Genomic DNA, 27,270 nt, shown 5'->3' with positions numbered 1-27,270 from the left:
ACACTTGTAACGACAAGCTGGCATGCTGTTCTTCAAACACTCTTTTTTTGTCCAACAGCTCAAAAACTCACCAAATTAATAAGAAACATCAGTAGGTGAATCCTTTTCACTTGAAAAACGAGTCACTGACTAATTAGTAAAAGCTGTACCTTTCAAACATTTTGTGTCCAAGAAACACCCAAAGGGCAAGCCAAAATTTCAAGGCACACCTGTGGTCACATCTGTGCAACAGAGCATCTCTGCCATCAGACATATCATCGGTTTTACACGAAAAGCAATCTGTTCCCTCCTACCCAGTGTTTCTAATTCTCCTCACTATCCATCAGGACACTTGTCACGCTGTAATAACTGCACAAACATTTGAAGCAGAATCTATTTTTTACATAATAGATTTTGCCTCTGAATTTGCACCAATCTTGTTGAAGTATTTTAACAATTAATGATTAAAACAAGCTGCACATTAATGAAAACAAGAGGTTGAATAAAATAGGAAAAAAAACACATCGTAGAAATGCACTTACACATAAAGTAATTGCCTCTCATGTAAGTCTAGTACATCCATTAGCAGTCCACACAGACCTATCCATAACTGCGCAAAGGTCAAGCAAATCAATACACCAATAGCTGAATAACGTCAACACTACTTGGCAATTCAGTATTCTACTTGTGTGCAACCACGAGAGAACAAAAAGGGCAGCAGCTACAAAACCAAAAATTCAGGGAATGCATGTCTAGCAAGACGTTTCCTCTGGGCAAAACAACGATGGCCCAAAGTGCCTCTTTAATTCATTAGCAACAGCTGTATGCCAAGTATGCCACTTTAGGTAATAGGACTTGCTCATGTCTGCTCTTTTCAAAAAAATTTACAACAGACTTTCATTAAGACAGACGTGCTGACTTGGAAACTCCTTTTCATTTACAGCAGTGACTTGGGGTTTAAGTAGCTGAATGACCTCACTGCAATAAATAAACACTTTCCTCTGATTCAGTTATTTTCTACGATCTCCTCCTCCGTGATAACGCCTCTCCAGGCATAACAGTTTGGAGTACTAGCTTTTAGTGGATGCTCCTATTTTATCAAAATAAACATTAACAGAAGGCTTTGATGAAACCCGGCAGTCTTTCTTATTTGCTTTTTGAGAATTCAGCATCCCTTGATACAATATTAACAATGAATCAGAAGTATCAAGTCAACCAGATGCACATAGAGTACCTTGCAAATATATGGATAACACGAAGTACAAACTTGCACTGATTATTTCCAAGTCAGAATCTGACGGTTCCCAAAAAGATTAATATTTTGAAACTATTTAAAAAAAAATCTTGCCTTGAGGGTCTTGGATTAAATTACCTCTGTGAAGCTGTCGGGGCCGCATTCTATACCTCTGAAGTTACACTCCAGTAGCATTTCCTCCATGCGATGTCGAGTGCGGTTGTAGAACTCATCCATACTGAAGCGAGAGCCCAGCGGGCGGTCTGGCTCTGGAGCCAGGGGAAATCCTGGTGCCATGCCTTCTTCAAAGCCCAGAAGAGGACCCATAAAGATCAGGTCACTGTAGCTCATTTGAGACTTTCGTATGAAGTTGTAGTTACATACAGTTACAGCGGGAAAGGTCATATTGTTTGCCACTTTTTCGTCAAGCATTGTAATATAATCATATTGGAAGTAGTATATAACCCTGTCAACTACTTGATACATGAAAGCAGACAGTGCTAAGGTGAAGACCAGTGCCCACAAACCCTGGCGAAAACCAAACTTACTGTCCTCTACAAACACGTGGTTAGCTCCGTGAAGCGAGCAATTGCCAAAAAAAGTGGCGAGGTCATCTACATCGCTAACATTATCCTCCTCATCAGTGCAATCATCTACCTGACTACACCTATCCAGGCATTCCTGTGAGTCTCCATCACTATAATGTTTCTTTACCCGCTTGTAGTGGTCGTCAAAACCATCGCTACCATATCCCCTGCTAGGTTCGTCATCAGCAGAAAAGGAGATGGTGCACATAATTCGGAGCGGCATAGTGAAAACAGTGAATCAATAAAGCTGAAGCCAGAAGTCTAAGTCCTTAAAAAACTCCCAAAATACTGAAACAATGAAATGATTCAAGAAGAAAAGTATGCGTTATTTGGCTACTGATTCAAAAAACACTGAGCTAACAGGACAAATATGGTCCCAAAAGTCATAACAACTCCTGAATCAAAGCGAACAAACAATCTAGTATAGGCACTCTGGTTTCTGCCATCCACACCCATTCAGAGATGAAGTGAGATGCCTTGCTTGGATTTGTCCTTTTGTCTTGGGGGCAGATCCAACCCTTAGACAATTTCGAAAGAGTGAAGAAAAAAGAGAAGAAGAAGAGGACGGAGGAGGAGGCTAAAGAAGGTGAAGCCACGAGAAGTATAGGACACAGAATACTCCCGCTGGGCCCGGCTACAGGTCACTGTGCTAGGGCAGAGTTTCACCATTTACAGGAAAAAAAAGGAAGTGTTGATGCAATGGGAGAGAGAAAATGTAAGAGCTAAAGCACTGAATAGGCTGATAAATTTTTGCTGATTGCACTGTTTGGACTGAACTCACTCATCCTCTGAAAATAAAATGATCTCAGCACAATTGTGTAATCAAACGGAAATAATACCTAGGTATTATAGATACAGTACAACTGGAGCTAAGCAAAGAGTCAGTCATTAGAATATGCAGTGCAGAGATCAGTGGGATTGCAGTAGGATTTGTGTTTGCGATGAGCTTTAAACCAAATCAAGATTTTAATAAAAGTAAAGAGAAAGGCACGATGCTGCTAATGTGTAAATGCTCCTTTAAGAACAATTTGAGTGAGAAGGTAGGCAGTTTACGTCTGATTCCAGCTCAAGAAATTAGCAAACACCAAGGAGAGAAGTCAAGGAATTTAATCAAGACTTCCATTTGCCCATTGTTATTTCAATCTAATGCCTCATTTTATCAACAGATCTTACTCAAATTACATACCCCCACATAGCTGCAAGCAGTTCTGTGGAAAGCAGATTAACTGAAAGCAAATATGTAGAAGTCGTGAAGAGAGAGCGAGAGAAAAAACATCTCAGATGGAGGCTCGCATTATTGAATATGGTGATAAATGCAGATTCCCAGAGGTGGTGTTGGTTGTGATATGAAAAGGAAGTGTATGAGACCGAGCCATCTGTATTGATCCACCTCCATTAGACAACTGAGATTATTTTCAGAAACATGTTGGTGCCAGAAAATGAAATGGTAGATGCATTTAGGGGGATGACAACACACTTTACAATAAAAACCTACACCTAATGGTACCACAGGATACTTCAAAGGAATAGACACACTAAACCTCTAAAACCAATGCAAAACACATTACCTCAACTGATTCGTTGCGTAACGCCTTACCGTAATGTGCCAGTCTGATTTAATTGGAGGAAATGTAAATATCAAGTGAACAGTGTGGATAAGGAACAAGACTTCTGTGAAGACTGTCTAAAGAAAAGAAAAAAACAAACCCCCAAACTATTGATGATAAGAGAGCAAACCACAAAGAGTTGCAGCTTTATGCAGGAGGCTGCTTGACATAGCAGACCCTGATGGGCTGTGGTTCTTGAATATTTATTAATGATCACTAGATAGCCTCCGGTATCAAACCTGACCTAACAAGAAGGTCATGGAGCTCCCCCAGCTGAAGTCTCTGGGTATTCAGTGAAGTACTACTGCATGAATATTCACAAACACTAACGCCTTAGATTTGGAACGAAATGCTAAGTTGTGAAACTGTGGAGAAAATTAAATTGTGCAACAGCAGTGCAGTGACCCTTTGGATAAAATAAGTTGAGCCTTGTGTGCCAAAATATTTTAATTACTCAGTCTACATCAGTATAGCCACACTGACAGAGTTACAATAAATCTGTGTTTGTTCTGGCGACTATGCTTTCCTCAAAATGGATACATCTTGATTGTCTGGCTCCATTTTTCACCATTTGTTTCTCCTTTTATGTCGTTTTATTCCTTCATGTTTGTGAAATCCACTAGAGGGCAACAGCAGCACATCTCATCCTGTAGATGTTCCTCAGGGCTGAAGGTGTCATCACAAAGCATCAGAAAACTCGATTGGCAACATTTTAAGAGCAAGAAGATACAAACTGTGAAGCCCAAAGTACTTTTTATTTATCTTTTACATTTTTAGATCGATGCCATTCCTTGGATTATCTGCTTTCTTTCTCTTTGTGAGATTTTAACTGGAATAGCTAAAATGTGACAACGCTCCAGCTAAATTTCTCTGAATGAATGAACGAACAGGTTCAGTGGTTGGCCAATATGTGGGGCCCAGTTGAAATCTGATTTAAAACCTTTGGGGCTTGTTATTTCACTGCTCCATCTCTCCACATTTCTTCTTGTCTCTTGTGCATTACATTTCTGAAATAATTCTTAAAAAGATACCCCTCATTCTGAGATTTTGTTTTTCTAACTTTAACTTTTCAGGGAAACCAACTCTATGTTTTCACAAATGAAAACAAAACATAAACATTTCCATACATTCTTGTGTCAGGTCAAAAGATGGCAGTGTTGAGGTGCGAGTGTTCGCTGTCACTGCTACAGTATACACCCCTGGGGTAGGATTTCAACAAGGCCGTGCATTTCACCATTGTCGGAGTGAGAAGAGCGCAGGGCAGATGAGAGGAGAGGTTTTAATGCTCCCTTTCAAGTTCCTCTCACCAGCTCCGCTTACAGCTAGGATCGACCTGGCGTTGCCATGGATACATCGTAGCCGTCAGCAAGAGAGGATGCACAAAGCCCATTACTCAGAACACGCATAGTCACACATGTACACACATGGACTCACACATGCAGAGAAACATACCCGCTTTAAAAAAAACACCCCAAAACAGAGAAAACATGAAGCAGTGAAAATATCCGCACTTTCGCTTTCCTTTACACACACACACTCACACACTCGTTTTCATATCTTCGTGAGGACATCTAATTGACATAATGCTTTAATAGTCCTTTACCCTAACCTTAACCATCAAAACCTAACCTAACCATAACTTAATTGCAACACTGACACCAAAATCACATTTTGAGCCTCAAAAATGCCTTCAAACTCGTGGGGATGGGCATTTTGTCCACATAACTGACTGTAGGTCCCCACAAGTATAGCGTCATGCCAATTTTCTGTCCTCATAAAGATGTCTACACATGTACACACACACATATACACACACAAACTGACAGACTGAACTGATGTCTGATGAGTTCTGATAATTTATGTAAACCTTATTAATCTGACTTTAGTCAGGCTTTGAAGAGAGGAGGGGAAAGTCAAGATGACAAAATAAAGATATCACAAAAAAGAGCTGACACACCAAAGCAACAGTATTACTTGCTCAGAGGCAGTGTTCAATCAATATCCAAGTATTCATATTCCTGCTTTATTGTCAGATTCAATGGATTCGGCATGCGGAGGAAAAACAAAGAACGAGTAAACAAGAACCGAGCTGGTCCATTCCCACAAGATGCTGGGGCAGAGTGACGCCAAGGCCAAAGGCAATGATGCTGTTCTCTATAACACAATATTCTGTCTTCACCTTTCAGCTGGGGGGACTGCTATCTGAAAGAGATAGTGTTATTCGAAGAAGCTCCTCTGCTCGGAGGAAACAATATGGAGAGAACAATGACCTATTTTTTTAAGGGAGCTGCTGTTGCCAAACAACACATTTCTCATTTATGAAAGTGCAGAGGTGGCTAAAAGTAACCTCATGACCTGTCATACAGTACGACTCATAATAGGAAAATCAGTTCTGTGATAGACGGAGCTTGACTCACAATAGGAGACAATGCAGTTTAGTCATGTTTACAGATAATGGCTTTTTTAAAAAGTCTCATGAGGCTAGCACGTGTCCTGCCATCACTACCTATGATGGAAAACTCTAAAGATTCTTCCATTTCTTCATATTTTTCTTCCAAACGTCTTCCAGACTTTCTTGTATTATTTTTAAAGTGGTCTCGACCAACCGTTCTCAGGGGTTTCTAAGGTCTTTCAGAGTTTTTCTTTGGCAGCTTTTTCTCTCATTTTCAGTCCAGTTCTTGTGCCAGACTATTTTCAGAGGAACATTTTTTTTGTTTGTTAATTCACTGAAGCACTGACCTATAAATCATTAAAGCATAAAAGTGCATCTAACTCAAGAGATGAACCAGTGTTGTGTCTATCCATTTCAATTGTGCCTTTGATACTTTGTTATCAGCAGCCTGTTGCAAAAAACAAATCTGTTGCTGTTTTTTTTGTTCAGTGTATGAAAAATTCCAGAGATATGAAATGACAGTTTGACAGGCATAAAATAGTATTTTTGCATCTACAAGGTTATTACTAAAAAGCTACTGAAGCTTGAATGCTTGGCATATCTTAGCATGGTGTGACGTCTCTCCTGAAAAAATCAGAGTACTAAAAAGTTTGAGCAAACTGGACACACAGCAATATATAAGAAGTGATAGACTTAAAGAACTATTTGCAGTTGTTGAACAGTATCTCAAAATAATTTTCTTGACACAGGACCTGAGAGATCATCCAGCCTTTTATCCAACACCTTAGCTACTGTTCAGCTAAGCCTCATCAGAAATGGTCGTAGTGGAAGGGTGTTGGTCAAAAAGCTATTCTTTCAGATGGCAAACAGGGAGAAAAGGCTGAGGTATGCAAAGTTACACAAGACCTGGTTTGAAAACCAGTGTAAAAACTCTTGATGGAGTGTTGAATGCAAATTTGACATTTTTGGTTCAAGTTGTCATCAGTATATACAGAGGAGATCAGGAAAGAGGTAGAGCAGTGAGTGTCTACAGCCTGTCTGTAAAACACAGTGGAGCCTCTGTGACAGTTTGAGACTTTATTCCACCCAGTGGTGTTTGAGAGCTTGTCGAAATTGATGGAATTACGAACACAATAAAGTGACATCAGATTTTGATTCACCATGTAATACCATCTGGTGGCAACAGCTTCATGTTTCAGCATGAAAATGATCCCAAACACACTGCTAATGCAGTAAAAGCATACCTGGATAGAAAAACACAGAGCGAAGCACCAAATACCTCCACATTACCGAGGCAGTGTGGGATCATCTTAACAGAGAAAAAAAGGGCCTCCGATCATGTGTTGGAGAATCAATGTGGTCGTACCAAATGCTGACTTTCAAGCCCATTATACAAACTGTGTTTTGTTGTATATACTGTGTTTCTGTGTATATCTGGACATGTTTCAACAACTCAGGGCACCTATTTCCAATTTTCCTAACACAATCTAAAGAAATGAGGAAGGACTCAAGAGCTTTACACAGCATTGTAAAATACACAAACACATTTTGGGAAATGTGTATGTGTATCTTTGGGTGTCTGAAAGTGAGAGTGGACACAGTTTACTCACTACCTTCTGCTTTCAAGCGATGGCAAATCAGAAGAATGGTGACTTAAAGAAAGGTGGAATTAAAGAGAAAGGAGCTAAAATGGCTTGTTTTAATGAGTGGATTAAACGAGGCGAAGAACCAAGACCAAGTGTAGGACAAATACGGATTATTTTAACCTGTAAATCAAGCAAAGCCACACTAATTGAATTAATGATAAAAAATAGAGAGGTGAAACCAAGCATGCCAGGTCTACTTTAAGTAAAATAAATAAAATATATAGCAATAATAATCAAATATAGCGATTATGTGATTTGGCTACTACAGCAATAACTCAGAATAAATACACTGAAGGCACTACACTGCACTACACTGAGAAGATAAGCGAGAAGATTAAAGCAGCCTTTGTAGGCAAAAGTCATAATGACACAATATTAATAGATAACAAGCCGTGTCTTTTAAACCTGACGTCATCTAAGAGCAGATTCGGGGAGGTTGTAGATTCACTGGTGGCCTCACAATCACGGGTGCTGACTAATGGGCTTTTATGAGACGAAATGTGGGAGCTGCTGTTTTTCAGTTTACTGTGTGTTTGGTTTTTCCATTCGACACGCAGGGCCAATCGCCCCCTTACAAAATCGTCAGTGTTTGAAAGTTGTTTTAGCATCAGGGAATTTTATTACACCTGCATACCAGATTTTTTTTTTTCTGATTCAGCACACCTCCACACCTTTCTATATGAAAACCATGAAAATCAGACACTGTAGTCATTGGACAAACTAACTGTTACACAATTATAGGTCACTGAATGTTTGCTTTGTAAAAAGGGTGTCTGTAACTGTTAGCATCTCTCTACTTCTGACCCAGTGTATTTTTCTGGCCTACAGAAACCTGTGGTATCACTGTCCCATCCTCCCACTCTCTTGTTCACTTTGTGACTCACAGTTAGGAAACAAGACCACACAGTAACCTACAATATTTGTGCCTCAAAAGTTTAGAGCAGGGGGAGCAGTCTGGAACAGTCTGCTGCCTACATTTGTGCATTACTGCGGCATATAAGCTCACCCTGGGTATATAGTAACGATACATATTGAAAGTGAATGCATTCGACTAAGGTGCAAAAGATCCCCGGTTTGAGACTGTGAGAAGGCACAAATCGCCTTTCTGATCCAACCCACTGTGCCAAATCAAATACGAGGATCATCCACGAATAAGTGAGCAGCTGAAAGAAGCTTATCGTTTTTTATCAGTACATATTCACCTGCCAGTACATATAGGAATCCATTTACACGAGCAAGTCTATTTCACTCTATGAAGTGAAGCAGGGAAAAAAGTGTAACATGGAAACTGGGGCTGCACACACAAGTCTGCAACAACCATGATGAAGGTGGAACACAATTCAGTTGAAGTCGATGTATATAGCCTGTAACAGCCCACAGCCCACCTCACTTTCGACACAGCATCAGTGCCAACTAAAGCCTTCAAAGAGAGGTCCCTTCTGGCTCTGAGTTTTACTTTCTTCTGACTATTTCTCTTCCCCTTCACCCCTTCAACTGCAGCTCCTTGGACTACACGCTGACAATGAAGCAATGCAGACAACAAAGGAAGGAAGAGGTTGCTGCTCAGTGGACAATCTGAAGAGGGCTTTCATTGTGATGCAGACCAAAATCAAAGACACCGGCAAATATTTGTTCATACGAGAGTGAGCTCCATGTGGCAGTGACGGCCCTGCATTTCAAGTGGTGTTGATATTTATGACATGCTTGAAATTCACACTAGGTAGTGGCGGGTATCTAATAATGATATGCAGCTGGCAGCAGCCAGGCTGCCAAGTACTTAAAATGTGAAAAAAAAAGACTAGACTGAAATGGACACAGACAAAGCTAAATTGTTAAGGTCGAGCAATTAGCGCTGGATTGAAGCTGTATATGGATGCCAGATGGGATTTTAACAGGAGCAGACAGTTGGAATCAATAAAGACATCATATGTTTGCTTTTAAAATCAATGGAATTCATAGAAGCACCAGCCTGTTCAGATCAAAGTCGAGAGCACGAGAGCCTCCTTTTCCCTCTGGTTTTGATTGACATATCAAACGCAGCTGGGTCAGAGGGCAATAATTGTGGCTCGCTGATTGTCTTGCTCTCTTTTTTGTGGCACCAGGTTCCCTCTGAATGTGATTATCACTTTAGACTAACCCATTACCTCAGCGCTGAAGTCTCCTCTGTCTCCTGTTTCTCCTTTTCAACCATTTTGAGTCAGCCTGTGCTCGTTCTACCTCTGTTTGATTCATTCTGATTCTATCTCATCGCTCTCCTAGTTTTACCTTTCCCCGTCTGTGTCCCAGTGTTACAAAGATGAGTACCAGAGGGTAAGCAGGCTGCCTTTTAACACAAGAGCCAAGAGGCATGCAGTTATCAAGCAGAATGGTTTAAATATGTCACTTGGTGGCATTTTCATGAAGCAAATTCATCAGGGCACACCCAGACTCACACAGCTTTGGGATCTCAAGGCTAATATCAGTGATTAGTCAGTCTGCGTTGAAGACCTCCATCTGCATCATTTCATAAGTACCAAAAAGTGCTTGTCAAACTCGCTCGGTATGCATGCATCGATTTAGTCCACACTAAAGCCTTTAAATAGCCAATCACGCTTATTTTTGAAGTCATCTTGCATGTATATCACATAAATATGCTGAGGTTGTGGTCTGAAAGTCTGGGGTATTTTCTCTGGCTCAGACATAATGTGTCCTTGTCTGTCTTGCCATTACTGCAGTCTGACACCAATGCAAATAATTCACAGGAATTATGTGACAATCATGACATTTGCTGTCTTGCTTCCTTCCCAGATACGCAGCATTACTTTTTTTCAAAGTCTGGGAAAAAAAATGTTAAAAACATTCAGCTAGAAACTCGGTTGTCAGCGAAAGATTTTCATTATGGTTGCTGAACAAATGTCATTAATTTCACACTGCTCTAAAATAAGACTTTAGTTGCTCAAAACTCAGTATGGATTGCGACTTAAATTTCCTTCAAGCGACACAGCATGAACACTCTTGGTTTTGCTCTGATTGAAAGGAGATGGTAGTGACTGAAGCCCTCAGAAACAGCAAGGAGTTAGCTTGGCAATATATTTTTTTTCTCAAAATAACTCTGTGAAGTTTTCCCCAGCAGATTTTTTGGAAGCCAATAAATTATGGAAAACTGCAAGTCTAACTCATTAATGCAGATTCACAGCTTTTCAAAAATGCAGCAATTTCAGCTCAAACTCGTGGCAAATTAGATATATTCGAATGTTATCATACATATTCAGTTTAACCTTTTCTTTCCTCTTTTTTTCCCCCTTTCTGTGGCCATTAAGATAAGATAAGATAAAACTTTATTAATCCCTCAGGTGGGTTCCTCTGGGAAATTCGGTTTCCAAAAGCACAGCACCGACAGAATATTACTACAATAGCTGTCACCTACAGTTAGATCCATAAAATTGTTGGACAAAGACAAATCAAATAATCAATATGTGATTGAAATGCAGAGTTTGTTTGGGACTCACAGTCATTTTGACACATAGTCCTGCATTTTCACAGGATTAAAAGTAACTGGACATAATTTTAAATACAAGGATTTAATACTTAGATGAGCATCATTGATGGTCAATTACTGCCTGAACCTATGGACATCACCAAATTAGATTTCCTCCATATTCACTGTGAAGAATGTATGATCGTCATTGCAGCATTTTGGTTCAATCTTATCAGAAAATGTAGCCCTGTGCTAACTATCACCAGTCACATGATCAATAAACACTAGTGCCAACATTGCCTCCATTATCTGTCTATTTGAAACAGAGCATAATGTGTTTTCTTATCATTGTGGTGAAAGCTAATCTTGGTTTCATCTGTCCAAATATTTTTTTCAGAACTATGCAGGGTCTTGTAGAATTTTAATCTGCCCTTCTTGTTCTTGAGTGTAACCTGTGGTTTGCACCTTATTTTACATTCATGAAGGCCTTGACTTGCCTTGACTGTAGGCCTTAACAATAATATGCCTACATCCCTGAGACTGGGTTCTTGACTCAACTGGATGCTGTGAAGTATCTAGTCTACTATCCAGTAATGAATTCTGTCATCTTTTGCAGTCTTTCAAGCCTTTTGGTTTTGCTGAGCTGGTCAGTGTATTCATTCTTTTTAACGATGACCGTGATAGTTGAATTTTAAACTCCCGACGTTTTTGCTATCTTGTTCATAGGTTTACTTATTTACACCTAAAGATATGCACTATTCTTTGGACTTTATATTTAAACTTACAGCAAAAACCTTAAAAAATACTAATTCAACACTGTGAATGGACTTCAGACATTATATCTGCTTTGTTTGTTATGAAACAACAAGGTAGCTGGTCACAAAAGTGCTTGTCAGTCAATTGTCCAATTAATTTCAAGCCTCTGAAAATGGAGAACTGTGCATAAAAATGACTGTAATTCCTAAACAGTTAATGCCAAATCTTTGTAAAACCCCTTAAATTATAACCGACAGCCTGCACTTCACTCAGATATTGACTGTTTGATTTAAATCCATAACTACAAAAATTGTGTTGTTGTGACACAGAGTGTGAACTTTATGAGGTCATATTGAGTGCTTGGCAGATGGTGCAGGTAATTATTTGCACATTTTTCAGTTGTAATGCAAATGAAGTATGAAAAAACACAAGATTGGAAAACCAACAAGAACAATAAACATTGCAATTAAAAGAAAAAAATTCCACTAAATCTTTAGAAATTTCTTTTTGACTCTATCGCCACTGACTTTAATGATAACACAGTAACACCATTATGTCAGCTGCTAAAATTATCATTGTGTGAGTCAGAGTCAGAGCTCAGCAGCTCGCACTGGCACTCAGTTTAATCACTCATGAGCTGGAACACACAATGCTGCTTTAACCAAGGCCAGAGAGCAAGCGAGGCAGGACACAGATATTGTGGGGCACATTAGTGTTCAACACATCAATGCATTTTTGAAAGCAGGCACATGCATGCTGTAAAAAAGCAGTGAGGGTTTTTTTCCCCTGTCAGCTTTCAGTCTCTCATACAGAGACGTGTGGAAACACACATGTAACAGCTACTCCAACACTGCCACAAAATGTGCAGCCAACAAACATTTTCTCCTTTTCCACTTCTATTCCGCCATAGATGATGGGCTGTCAACTGAGGCCAGATTCAGCTGTTGCAATCACACATGAATATCTCAGTGTAAGGACCCGGTGCATCTGTGTACCCAGTTTAGTATTCTGCACCTCTGGAGAGCAGGAGCAAGGTAGGGGAAACTGGTGGGGAAAAAAGGGAAGGAGGGAGGCCTGTGGGGAGCAAAAGCAGTGTGAGGGAGAAGGTGGGAGCTAGATGCTTCAGCTTGGATCTATTTGTCATGTCAGATAATATGACAAGTGCTCCAAGGAGGAGTTTATAGTAACTAGATTATTGAGGGTACCTCAATTTATTTGCAAGACTTAGAGAGCCAACACTCACAGGAGCCTGACACACTCATCACCATTTAAAACAAGATTGGATTTCGTTCATTTGCTAACTGGATTATATTGTATCTTCTAGTAAAATGAAAAATTTGTCAAGGACGTGGATGGTTTGGCTAATTGGGGTAGCAACAACCACCGTTTTTGATCTCTGCAGTTCCACAAAGAGGTTGTTAAGCAGCCTTAGACCTGAAGGCTTTTATATTCTAACTCTCCCAGCTATCCATCTATCAGGACCATCACTAATCAGCATATTGCATTACAGGATCTACTATCTTTAAAACATAATGCCAGGTCCTAAATTTGCATGTCTTGCAGAAGGCATATCAATTTCCCTAAGCAGGTGGGTGGAAGGTTTGAGTCACATTTTAATCAACAAACCTCTGTGTCCTAATGAGGCTATCCCTGTACAGCTGTTTGTTCTTCTAAATCTAACTTCTAGGCATGCCTCAGACAAAAAACAGCATCATAAAATGGAAATATGGTGGCAAGTTGACAAGGGAATAGTTGTGCTTTAATTGCAGTTACATTCAGTATGAGAGGAAAACAGAAAAGAAATGCAGGGTAACTTGAGCAATTAAAAAACAATTAAAAAAAGGTATTAAAAGAGTTAGGCTTGTTGCCAAGGATTCAGTTATTAAGAGAGAAACGTGTTACGCTTTCATTATATCCTTTACCATCAAAAAATTAAAGCATACACTGCTTACAGTGCCATATCCAAAGAGTGATCAAATATCTTCTGGAGGATGTCCAAAGAATTAATGTGACATTTAATACTTTACATTTACCCCCTCAGCCTTGTACATGGTGAAAAGATTAGAGAGCCATCAACTGGTGAAGATTAGTATCTGGACAGGTGCTGACAGGCGCTCACTATATGAGATTTCCCCATCCCAAATAAGGGCCTAGCGGCTGATTAGAAGGGGGCAAAATCAATACGCCCTTCTCGTTCCCATGCTCAGCTGGAGTACGAGGCACCGAAAGAGGGTCAATGATTTAGCGCACCTCTTGCCGAAGGAAATTAATAAACATGAGAGTGCAAGGTTGTGCTGTGGCATGTATGCCGTTTACATCAGAGAAGTGAGAATGATGGGAAAAGTTAATTCAGGCAGCTGAGACAGCTAACACTGAAAGATGGAAGGTCACTTCTATTTCATTATGGCAGAGTAATGTTTCTCCTCTTTGGTGTTGCTGCTCTCTTGCCATCTCACTCTCTCACTTTGCTGATGCATTTTAAAAATCATTTTTAATTTCTTTTAGCTCAAAGTGTTTGGCCACGACATGTTCAAACATGCACGTTTCTGTTCACACCGGCAGTCAGTGTTAGATAATATAAAAACAGACATAAAAAATACACGTGTGTGGATTTACATCAAATGGAGGGAAGAGAATAAAACTTTAAAAAAAAAGAAAGAAAAACAGTACTTTCAGAGTAAAGCCACATGGCATCTACATCAACAAGGGGCAGTCATTAAACTATGTCCCGAGGAGCTGCAGTGACAGCCTCAAGTAGTTTGGTATTATACCTCCATGCCCAATTTACAAGCCAGATGATGTTTGCATCACAGTGGAGAAATTCCTCCGTGAAAACACAGCTTAGGGAAGAAAAGCATCCTCTGTTATCTTAGCGATAAGGACAGAGCTACTTGCATCTTCGTTATTTCTTTCTTTTTCTAGTTTTTCTTCCGCCTCTAGAGTAAGCTCCTTATGCGGTATGTTTTTCTCCCACTGGATAAAGGATCTGAGAGCCGAAAATTGGTCATATTTTGTTTACGCTTTATTTCACCAATCTTACTGATTCAAGGCTTATGTAGATTTTGATTTACCCAACCAACCTCTACGTTAACAAGACTGTTTTTCAGTATGTCTCTGCACTATATTATTTATGTAAGGAAATAAACTTATTGTACTCCTGTGAACTTTAAGACACTTAAGGGGAATAAATCCTGCCTTTAAGGGATAGTGTCTCAGTCCTCTTTGATAAATGCTGCAGGTTGCTACCTGGCTGGATTAAATAAATTCAAAGAGGAAAAAAAGGACATACTGTATGGGGAGTTACAGTTCATTAGAGCTCTGTGCTGAGAAAGCTGAAAATTATAGAGAAGGTAGCTGCAGTGGGGCCCAAATATAAAGTCAACCAAATGAAAAACCCAAGCATCTTTTCCATCAAGAGGTGTAAAGCCGGTGTTAACCACCAACTTTCAAGTGAATGACTCTGGGAAGCTACTTTGATGTAGTTGACGAGGAGCCAGTAATGAGGTGGTTGACTTTGCTCTCGCTGGAGCCTTATACCTCCCGAAACCTTTTCTCTGCTAATCAAATGACTGCAAGTCAGTATGCTGACAATGTGCTGATGTGTATGTGTAAATACTGTTGGGGGGTGACATCAGCCTCCTGCAAATGACTGAGTCAATTTCTGGGAAGAGCTGAGTGATGTTATTTAGGAAATTGCCACTGCAGTATACTTAAGCCACACATCTGTCACTAACCTGCTCCAGTTGAATTTCAGGAATAATGTTTTGCATGAATCAGTGCTTTAGCCCTCAAACAAACTGATTGTAAGTAAATTCTAGTTATTGTTCTAGAATTTATGGGATGACCAGATATGTTATATAACATAACAATCTTAAACAATCTTGAATAAAAATATAGGGAAGAATATATATATATATTTTTACCACTAATGATGCTGCTTGTCCAGCACCTAGGCGCAAAGATTTAATGAATGTCCAAAATGAGAAACATATAAGCCAAGTATGTCACTTCAAGTGCATTTTTTACCTACATTTTCTGCGTTCATAGTTCCATCTGTTTTGACAAGATCTCCAAAACCACTGGTTAAAATGTGGCCCCAAACCATGACAGAGGTGCCCAGTTAAGCCCAGTTCCTGTATAATTTACCTCAGCATTTTCTCTCTTTTCACTTCCTTATGTGAAAAGAGGCATGCTTTTACTCAACCATTTCTGATGAGGCTTCAGGAATTAGTAGATGGATCACCTGAAAGGCCAGATGCATCGCTCAGGTACTGTGTCAAGTTTTTCTTGATTTTTTCTTTTCCTGTTTCTCAAGGACAAAACTTTTAGATACGGTTTCTGTGCTGTAAAAAAGTTTTTGAGCCTGTCACTTCTTTGTTTTGTCCTCCACTTGTTCAATTCCTGCAGTTTTCTAAGGACATTTTGCACATCATGTTGAATTATGCCAGGTTTCTGGGTAACAGTTCTTTGAGAATCACCTTACTGATAGAAAAACACTATTTTATGCCTGTCAAAAGGTGTTGTTTCTGGGTTGTCTGTGTTAGATTTAACTAAAGAACGGGAAACAAATTATGTGTTTTTGTGACAAGCTGCTAGTAACAAAGTGCCTAAAGATACAATTTAAAAATATGTATTTTTTATTTGTCTATTGTGTGAAGTGGATCATCCCTTGAAAAGGCACCTAACTTTTTTCTTGAGTTAGGAGCCCTTTTTTGTTCAAATAATTTATAGGTTAGTTCTGCAACAAAATTTAGGTTTTAAAATATGACTTAATTTATTAAGGAACTAAACCTATCCAAATCTCACCCTATGTGAAAAAAGTAATTGCCTACTAAACCTAATAACTGGTTGTGCCACCCTTGGCAGCTATCAAGTGTTTGCAATAACTGGTGAACATCATTTCACATTGCTGTGGAGGAATTGTTTGCAATTACTTTTTCACACATGGCTAGGTAGGTTTGGATAGTTGTATTCCCTAAATAGCATCTTGTTTTATCTATCTGTCTGTCTATCTATCTTTTTTAAAGTAAAATAAATACAATTCCACCAAAAGCTGATAAATTCCCTGCAGGCAATACTGTACTGAAAGCACCCAGCTTCTCGTCCCTTGCTGTTGTTTGACTAAAACAAGCAAAAACAAAAAAATAAAAGTTCTTCACTCCAGATAGTGAATTATAGTAAATAGCTGGCCAGGGTTATTTTCACCTTTGTCATAGTGACAGCATGACCAGTTCTTCCTTTTGGCACAGCTTTGTTAACCCAAACAGAAAGGCAAACACTTGCTAAGAACGGGAAGTTACTGTGCTCTTCACAGCTGCAGCTGACACTTACTAGTACTGTTTATTTTCACAAACAGCTAATCTACAATTTTCCTGAGTCTGTAGATGCCATAATTACATATTACAATTTTCATTTTCTGGCCAACTAACATGAAATTAACTAATGTATAACAGAAAAAAGAAGTATATACTTGGGATAGGAAAATATTTACTTACATACTCTTGTTGAATCTTTTTTTTCACTTTATACTTGAGAGTTTCTTTAAAATAAACGGATATAATGTGCATCTTTCACCATTTTGGCACCCTTGACAGCATGACTGAATAAAAATGAGACACTGGAATGTGAAAAGGGGGCAAAACAGCACATTTGTTTTTATTTTAGACATCTTAATTTAAAACCAGAAAGTGCATCCACTGTAACTGAAATGTGCTTGAAACAAATGGTAGAAGAACAAAGGGTAAGAAGACAGATTGCAATGTTCTTTGTTACAGCTGCTCTCTGCTTATTTTTTTGACTCTGCTGTCAGTTTACATGGTATCAGATATGGGTCACATCCTGGAATAGACACAATCAGTCATCCAAAATAAAGCAAGCAAGAGCTGCAATTCAGAATCAAGCAGGAAAGACTATAGCATGAATGTGGTCTTAGTAACAAAGATGACTTCATGCTCTTAGCTTATGGTGCAGTTGTGACAGTAAATGTTATAAGTCATGTTCAAAATAACCAGTTAGAAATTCCTACCAGTCACAGAAGAGAGTTTATTGCTAATGAAAGTAAATTGTATCCCTGTGCTTTGAAGAAATGAGCAAGAAGGCCGTTAGTCTTTGCTGTTTTATTTAATCCTTGTCAAAACCACTATTAACCAGCAGAAACCTTAAAGAACAAAACTTGTTTTTTCTTTTTTTCCAGCCTTAAAGTGGTGCCGTGCGAGGAACCGAAAGACTGTGATTAAACAGAAACACAGTAATTGATATTCCTTGCAGGACCCAAGGGCTCTGCCAAACGAGAGATGGGGGAAGACGGAGAAGAGGCGAAAAAACGGAAATGTATTACTCAACGTCAGTAATGACCATAAACATATAAATCACAGGGAACTGAGGCTGTTACTGAGAAAATGAATCAGGCTCTGCTTTGAGGGGGAAGGTTGAAGGGAGCACATGAGAGATGAATGCAGGGATGAAGGAACGGAAGAAGCGAGGAAATGAAGGGAAACTCGCAGACTCCAACAACACTGCTCTGCAGGGTGTCCACTGGTGCTAAATCACAACTCACTTACAATTACTCACATCCAGGCACAGTATTTTTTTTAATGACCAAAGCTTGATATATAAACCTTATAGGCACGCCACAATAGAACCCTATATGTTTTCATGACACTGCAGGACACACCTAAGATTTAAGAGCAGCCATCCAGACGAACAGTTCAACCTCAATCAGCTGGAGAGCAGCAAGTCGATCATGATTTCCTGGCTTAAAAAAAAGATCAATGGTGTTAATGACCAGTTTGACTTTGTCTCAATTCACATGAGAAAACAAGGACACATATAAGCAGGGCACCACTCTTACTCAGCATCTCTGGTGTTCTGTCAGTGTTAACAGTTACAACAAAGCAGAAAGACAATTATTGTTTGGGCAGCTGATGACCATTCCCACAATTCATTTTAATTTCTCAATAGTTTTATTTTTTTATCCAGTGTGATCAGCTTCAACTTGGTAAGGGTATGGACATTTTTTCAAGCAGCAGTTAAACTGAGAAAGAGATTCAATCCGAAATTTAATGACACTCAGGTCTGCAGCGAAAGATATTTTCTGCTTTCAATCAATCTATTCTTTATCAATTAAGATCACAAATATTAAATACTACATAAAATAGAATAGTCCCTTTCACTAAACTAAATTATTGAATTTACTATTACAAACATGCTTGTTAAGATAATCCTTGATTCTAAATTGCCCATATGTGTGCGTGCGAGTGATTATCTGTCTGTGTGTGTCAACCTTGCAATAGACTGGAGGCCTGGTGTACCCCGCCTTTCACCCTGTGACAGCTGGGCCAAGTTCCAGCCCATCCCAGCTGTCAGAGGGTAAAAGTCCCTTCCCAACCCCCAAACCAAATTATATTCCACATAATTACGCATGTGCATTTTAATGGCACCATTTAAATACTGAAGTATTTTTTGAAATGTATGTATGCATGTTTATTATAGCAGTTTTAACCGGGTACTGATTACATTTTATTTTATTTTATTTTATTATTCATAATATTTTAATGCTTTAAATAATATGAATAGTTTTAAATTCACTGACTGCTCATTGATTTGTCCAGTGAAGCTGAAATCCTTCAATATGTGCTGCAAAGTTTTCTGTCAGTGAAGAGAGCAGTGTCCTTTGCTGTGGTCTGCTGGGGGAGCACCATCAGGACTAGTGACATAAACAGACTGTATAAACTGGAAGGGAGGCTGGCTGAAAACAGAACACTTCTGAAGCTGTGGTGGAAAGGAAGTCACAGACTGTGATCCATCATGGATAATCCTAACCACCCTCTGCACCAAGCATTGGGCAGGCAGCCACAAGGGTACATACATAAAATCTTTCACATCACAATCAATAACTCTTTATAATACTTTTAATATATCTTTAGAATACTTTTATTATTGCTTCAAAACAAAATTACAATAATGCTATAATGCTCGGTGCATAATATTCAAAGAGAGATAAATACTGACACGTACGAAAAGCATAGCATTTATGTTTTTATTATATTAGAGGTGGTAATTTTGTATAATTTTTAAAAAATACTTACATAAAAAGGGCAATAGGAGTCCTTTTTAATGATTTGAGTGCATCAGCAGCAGAATTAGACAGAATGTAAAATGATTGCACACTTTTAGAAAATGATTAAAAATATATAAATAAATCTACTTTCGCCTGCGCCCTTATTCGCAAAGGACGACCACAGCAGATACCTCCGCATGTTTGGCAGGTTTTCAGACCGGAAGTCTTTCCTGATGCAACCCCAACGGGATTTGTGTCTCCCAGGAATCTTTCACTTGTTAGGCAGATGTGTAAAGCACTACATTATGGAACCACATGAAATACATATGAATATATGCACATATTGGAAGGATGTATACAAAGAGATTGGAAATGAGAATATTGCACTTTACTTCTGATAACAGTTACGAGGTATTTACAGACTGAAATACATATACATATATATCTGAGGGGTGTAAACATACAGAATTTAACAGAAGAATATTGCACATTGAGACTCCACATTATTTACAGACAGAGTTCATCAGTGTTACAGCTTTGGGGAAGAAGCTGTGTGTTCAGCCTCTTTGTCTGTGTGTAGATAGCTCTGAACCGCCTGTCTGATGGGAAGACCTCGAACAAATTGAGTCCAGCGGGAGTAGAGTCGCTGCGAGTTTAATAAATAAAGTATCACTACTGTTCTTATTATTTTATTTATTTTTGTATAATTAACATATATTTCTTTCTCTACAGTGTTTTTCTTTTACACAACTCGGGGACAACGTCATAAGTTACTCTCATATGGAGCACACAGCCGATGACACGTTTATGCGAAGGTGCTGTCTGAACAGAGTGCACAGGTGGCAAAATACAGGATGCTCATGCTCGCTGTGAATTCATTGGACTATTACATGTGCTATTCACACACTGGCACAAATTGGCAGAATCAGACATCATGCAGACTTTCTACTATAGGGAGCTGGCAGGTTAAAGACCGTTTAATGTCCGTTCCAAATGCATCAGACGTTTAAATTTTCACTGGTACCTCTATTGTGTAACGCTTAAAAAACTGTAATGCATGCATTAAAACAGCTTAAGATCATCCCGAAGTTGCCTTTATTCCTTTCTTCAACTATGTATCAGTAGTGAGTAATATATAGATGACACACACACACACTTTCTGACACTGCCAACTGAAGACAGACACAACTCATGAAAATAAGTATGTCACAACAAACAGCAAATATGTTGCTTAGTGATGTGACACAGTGATCACTGGTATCTCAGAGCAGCTGCCATCTCAGATGAAAAATGCCAGCAGAACATGAAAACATTTGCTTCCGACTGAAGGTCTTTTTTTGATGTAGACAGGTGATGCGACGAATAGCAGACACCAATATTTTGTTTTTCGCAGTAGTGCTAAAGGAGTATTTCCAAACGATGAAGCAAAACAGCGATCAGCCTAAATAGACTGAATACAGAGTGGTGCAGTAAGCATTCCCTCTTAAGCTAAATGCCTAATTAGTTCATAGAGTGAACAAATTCACGTTGGGCTATGCTAACAACCTGAAGCACTACTTTAAGTACGAGCACCATGTTCTCCAGTAGCAACATTTAACCAGCTAAAAAGTCACATATTTTTGTTGCTAAGGATGAGAGCTCAGTAATGATTATACTGAAATATCTGCTGCACCTGCAGAATTACACTCTTCAATTATTGCCACATAAATCTCATCCAACAAACTAAAAAAAGCTAGACAAGCAAAATTACTTAACTTTTATTTCAATATATTTGTGCTGAGGTGAGGATACAACAACAACATTAAAGCTTTTTAGTTAACAAAGAGTTCTATAAAGAGTGCTTAACTTTCTTCTCACAATAAATATAGAAAGTACTGCATTGTTTGTGTCTCAGCCACCTAGTTCTATTTAATTAGATTGACTTTTTCCTCAGACTCTAATAAACAAAACTGAATCAAGCAGCTCTTCAGTCTCATACCTTTGCCAGAAGCCAGTTTTAGCCAGTAAATAAAAAATAAAATAAACAGACACAAGTACTAGATGAATTATCTCCATTTGTTATCTTTCTTTTTCTTTTTACTTGAGTATGCCAGTAGCAGTATAATACTTTAAAAAATTAACCCACTACATTCAGTCTCAAAGGGGCCAGCTTTTATAAACAAAGCTTGCCATTCTTGCCACTGGGTATAAGGCAAGCTGAAGTAAAACATCCTAGACACGATGGTTAAAAATATGGCTATTTTTCACAACACTGACACCATAATTTTATGTGGCCTTGATATATTGGACTTGACAGGAAAACAGAATTGAGCTGCAAGTATATTTTCCCACCAAGCCTTTAACAATTTAATCCAGGCTGTAGCTCTTCCTTGAGGAAATCTTTTGAAGAAATTATCTGGGAGGAATTCTGTTATTCTTTCATTTTGACTCTCTTGTGGACTTTTTTTTCTCCCCCCTCTCACTTCTCATTTGAGCATTTGTTCAAGTGCCTTTTTTCTTTCTCTTTTTCTCTTCCTGCCAAACACTTGCACTGCCAGCCTTCACAGCTGTTTCATTTTCTTCTCTCTTCACCTGCCGTTTTCTTTGGCTCGCCTCACACTCCTACCTCTAATTTGAACCACACCCCAGGGATGCAGCTCTCAAATGTGATTGAGAGCTGGCCATTCACTGCTGTTTTTTTTTTTCCTGTAGAGATTGTGTTTAGGTCTTTTCGTTTTCTCTGCATCTCTTGCAGTTGTTGTTTTTAAGAGAATGCCCCCTTTGGCTAAACATCCACATTAGCTGTCCTGTGGAGTAGTGCAACTGAACTACATCTACATCAATATCCTCCTGAGAAAAAAAAGTTTAGATACTTAGATTTCTAAAAAAAAATAAAAATTAAGTATTGTGCTTGAAAGAAACATGTTGCATTGTTTCATTGTTCAAAATTATTATTTATTTGATTTTTATTTCCTGTAGTGGTGTAATTTGGTGTAGTATCAGGTCTGGTTTGATAACAGAACTATGTGATGCAATGTAATGACTCCATTTCTGTACGGATTTTTGGTAAATAGTTTAGTTTTATTTTATTAATATTAAAAAAGCTAGATAACAGAAACAGATCTGATTAAATTAAAATAACAAATTACTAGCTTTAAAAACAACAACTCCATTCGGTGCTCCTAAAGCTTACTTAAACCTGGGCTGTTGTGTCACATCACCCATGACACTAAATGTTGGGCTGAGTGAGGCAGGCAGGATTTTACTTAGAACTGTGGAAGTGGAGTCACACTTGGTGCTCTCGTGAGATGAGCTTGATGATGGTCAGTCATTAGAGCAAGAAGATTACAGCTCGGAGGAGGACATACCAATTTTTGTGGAGCCCGGGAAAGGGCAAAATGACAACACCCCTATGTTCAATATGTATAAGAAGTATTGTGTCAGCTAGCATTCTGAAGTTGTGAGATTTGGTTTCTCAAAAGCCACACAGGACACCGACTTGTGAAAGCAGATTTAGTCAGCCTTGGTGCATTCTGTTCAACAGTGTTCACTCTTTCCAGAGGGCTTTATTCTTTTCCGCCTTATCAGAGACATCAAGGTCATTTGTCACTCTGTTGGATCTTCAAGAATCTTTAAGTGACTATAAGTAGTAACCAGCAAAATCGGATGCTAGGTTATCTGAACCACAGATGTGCTGAAGAATGTTTCGGTTCCAGAATGTTTTCAGTTTTAACGCTACCTTGAGAAATCAGGCCCTCCCTCTCGTTTGTGCGCTCTAAATGTTTGACATTCTTGTTAAATGATATAAAGAGAGTGGGAAGCCCACCTAAACGTTTATTCTTGCTTTCTGTCAACATGCACAGTTTAATCTTGTTTGGTACTGAAACAATCTCATTAATCAATTAAGTGGGAAAGAAAAAACAGCTTTAATAATTAATTTATTGCTCAAACACATGCTTATGAAATACATTTATTTTAATACATTTAGTTTCAACTCATATTATGTGGCTTTAAATTCAGTCTGACTTTTTATGTCTTTAAAAAATGCCTTTGTGTTGTCACATGTTAAATCTTTAAGGATTGATTGATTATTTTTCGGGAACATAAGGAACAGACTGTTTTTCAGAAGTGTGGACTCCTAGAATAATTAATATTTAAATATATTCAGCTCCAAACAAGCTGTCACTAAAGCTTATGAAGAAAAGTACTGTGTCTTTAACACATTAACACATTTAACACATAACACACACCAAGATGAGCTGCTTTTCCATAGAAACCAATGCCACAAAGCTTCTGGTACACAGTTTCTGTGCTAATGTTAATGCCAGAGAAGATCAGGACAGCAGGTTATTATTATATGCCTCAGCACTAAGTGACGCCGCTCTGTGACTTTATCTGATCTGTTGCTTCATGGCAGAGTTGCTGTGGTTGTTAAACACTTCCACTTTGCAACAATAACACTTATAGCTGGAATATCCAGGAGGGAAGAAATGTCACAAACTGACTTGTTGCTAAGTTGGCATCCTATTACACTACCACACTGAAACTCGATGAGGTCTTTCTTTCAAATATTGGGTCATTTGAAAAGACAAACTGCACAGATTGGTTGCTTGATTTTATTCACCTGTGGCAATGGTACCAGAGATTAACAGGTGTGGCCTAATACTTCCTTATAGCAGAAGTTACTGGTGGGGCTGAATTTTGTTAAAACAGGTGGCCAAAAGCTGAGTGTATCAAAGCATTTGAAACTTCAGCTACCTACAAGACATACCATTTTAAAATGGTAAGGTAATTTGTCTGTGTTGGGCTGTTCCAACAACATTCATGGTTAACAATATAGTTATTCTATCAATTATAATTTTATAAGGGACAACACAACCAGTCACACCAGTCACAGCAGCTCCACCCAGACCAATGTGGACGTGAAGCTCAATCTTTTATGATTTACAGCACAGTTAGACTAAAAAGGCTAGCAGGTGGATTTGTCAAAACAAACACTATGTAATCTAATGAAGAGTGTATGAATTGCAATTTATTTTAACAGGTGTTATATAGTAAATGGTTGTGACGGGCAGCAGCCAATTTGTGCTCGTTGGGTAAATCACACACTCCCATTAAAGCTTAAGGTGCTGAAATTAAATTTCACAATGCATAAGACAGGCGTGTGACTCACCTTTTCATTATTTTGTACTACAAAACTGAATGTGCCGCTGAGTCATTCTCGAATATGATTCAGTCACCAAGCTGCTTCAACAATGGGCAGCACTTATCGTGTAAGTAAGACACTTTCTCCAGTCTGAAATACATTTCACAATTACAAATAATGTTTTATTAATTTGGGATTTGCCCATTGTGTTTCTACTCCACCGTGCATTAACCCTAATACGCAGCTAACGAAGAGAAATTCTGCTTCTAAATAAACCTCTCAGGCACCTCACTGGAATAAAACACAATCTCATTTCCACCTTTACATTGCTGTAATGATGGCTGTTACATTAGCCAGAGACAGATTCTCCAGATTGCTTTAGAAGGGTATGGAAATGAGTCTCCGTGCTACTTTACTCACTCTGTCTTTGATGTGTGATATCACAAACAGGTCTGCTTGTGTTTTATTACAGCTGGCACACAGATAGGGAACATAGGGGAGGGGGTGATGAAGGGGTATCTCTGGTGAAGTCTTTTCTGGGTTGCTGAGCACAGTCTAACCTATCTGATAAGCATTATGCTTTTATGCTTTCTTTTATGAATTCTCAGGAGGAAGCCTCATAGCATACTTCATCATGAATATGCTATGGCAACGCGGCCTAAGGGCGCAAAGTTCCAACTTCTCAGAGGGAGATAAGTGACATTCAGCTATGTAAAAAAACTAATTGGGCTTAACCACTTTCTTTAAACCAGAATAGACTACACATGTTCAACCAGGGTAATAGCTCCATCACTTATTCTCATGAACAAAAGACTCCAGCAGGATAGCAGCCTTTTCATCCCATCAGTGATAGGTGTCGGTGGCGAAGCTGAGCGATGCCGAAAAGACAGATTTACTGTTCAGTGAAGGCCAATTAAACAGAGAAGAGTGACGCCCCCCTGCATGGCAGTGTAACACTTCACTTGTCCTGAAGTGCTTCACATTGCATTTCCTCATTTTCTATATGCCCAGAGTCACTACTGATTGCAACACTTAAGTGAAATACGTGTTGCTCTGGCGACCTTCGTAAATAAGAGAATCTGGGGTGAAGGCATCGGGGTGAGTGAAAAAGGGATATAGGAAGTACGTCAGAAAAAAAAAAAAGGCTAGGAAAGAGCAACTAGAAGTGTGAAGTCAGAAGAAATACAACCAGTGTCGAAGAAAAATATAAATCAGGACCTTTTCTTGCTTACGTTAAAACAAAAGACGCCTATTTAGTTTATTTTGTATCCAATAATTTGACTTTTTTTGGTCTTTTAAAGTGTAAGAAAGTGTTACTTTTAACCGAGGAAACAATTCATTTCTTGTGCATTTCTTAGTCTACAGACTAAATATACAACCTCAGGAGTATTCCTGAGAGCAAGACGAAGGCTCAAATCCTTTAGCCTGTATAAGCTTCTCTAAGCCCCAAACCTCCTATTTGGGCAGCTGCATTCTGTGCGTGAAAATGGCTTAGAGTGCTGTCAGGCTTGTAGGTTATGCAAACCACAGCACAGAATTATCTCTCTAAACACGGTGAGTGGAAATTCATTACCTTGGCCGTTGTGTCTCTTAACAGGAACTTCACAACTCAATTTAAGAGTACAATGGTGGGGAAATGTTGTGATTTAAAGTCTATATGGAAACAGGGCAGGACACGACGACCCAAACTAGTTACTTACTTTGCATAGTAAATTTGCTTAAAAGACTTAATGTTTTATGACAGTACAGAAAAGAAGGACAAATTGATGATCATATTTGAAAAAAAAGTAGTGACCCCCCCCCCAAATAAAATTAATGTATAATCAGTGAAGAAGTCTGTTAAACAATGAAACTGGCAAAGCTGCAGATTGTAGCCTGTTTAGCTGTACTGGGATCAGCAGGTAGACTAAGTACGTCCATTGTTTGAAGAGAGAACAAAACAAAAATGTGACTCAGAGACAATCCCTGCATTGTGTGCTTGGTTGTGCAGTAACATAAACTAGACACAGTGTTTTTAAGTTTGCTGCCTTAACAATGTCATCACTTATGGAAATATATCTTAAGATTTATGTATTTTCTCTGAAAAAGCCCTTAAAACAGCAACTAACCAGTGTTAATTAATTGCCCTTGTATTTGCACAGCCCAGTACAAACATGTTTGTTAAATAACGGGTTGATTATTTTTTTTAACAAATGTTTAGACAAGCTCCAATTAAAACGATCCAATTAAATGTGAATCTCAAGACAAACTAAATTTCTGTTTTCTTTCAAGAATGATTAAACACATGGCTCAGATTCAAATAGTACATCTGAAAGTACTTTATGAAAATATGGTGTTTATTCTTTGATGGTGGATCATTACAAAATATAATATAAATTAGAATAAATTTAAAATTCAGAAATAGACGTGTAATGTCTTAAATTTTTGT

General features: G+C 38.6%; 1 protein-coding gene across 2 annotated transcripts in view; it reads right to left on the bottom strand.

Moving 5' to 3' along the window:
• The window catches only part of asic1b (acid-sensing (proton-gated) ion channel 1b), a 183,486-nt gene that overhangs the window by 53,006 nt on the left and 103,210 nt on the right, over positions 1-27,270 (bottom strand). The window contains exon 1 of one of the 2 annotated variants that reach the window (XM_042228841.1): positions 1,352-27,161. The exons of the other annotated variant lie outside the window; for it this stretch is intronic. Within the exon in view, the coding sequence (XP_042084775.1) occupies positions 1,352-2,023 (672 nt within the window). The 5' untranslated portion in view covers positions 2,024-27,161. Of the gene's footprint in view, positions 1-1,351; positions 27,162-27,270 lie in introns of those variants that run through there. 2 annotated transcript variants of the gene reach the window in all.

This window comes from Haplochromis burtoni, unplaced genomic scaffold, assembly GCF_018398535.1.
Source record: "Haplochromis burtoni strain Fernald_Lab_line unplaced genomic scaffold, NCSU_Asbu1 Contig_357, whole genome shotgun sequence".
Classification (NCBI taxonomy): domain Eukaryota; kingdom Metazoa; phylum Chordata; class Actinopteri; order Cichliformes; family Cichlidae; genus Haplochromis; species Haplochromis burtoni.
Note: the sequence above shows the minus strand (reverse complement) of the source record. Positions and strands in the feature narration are given on the sequence as shown.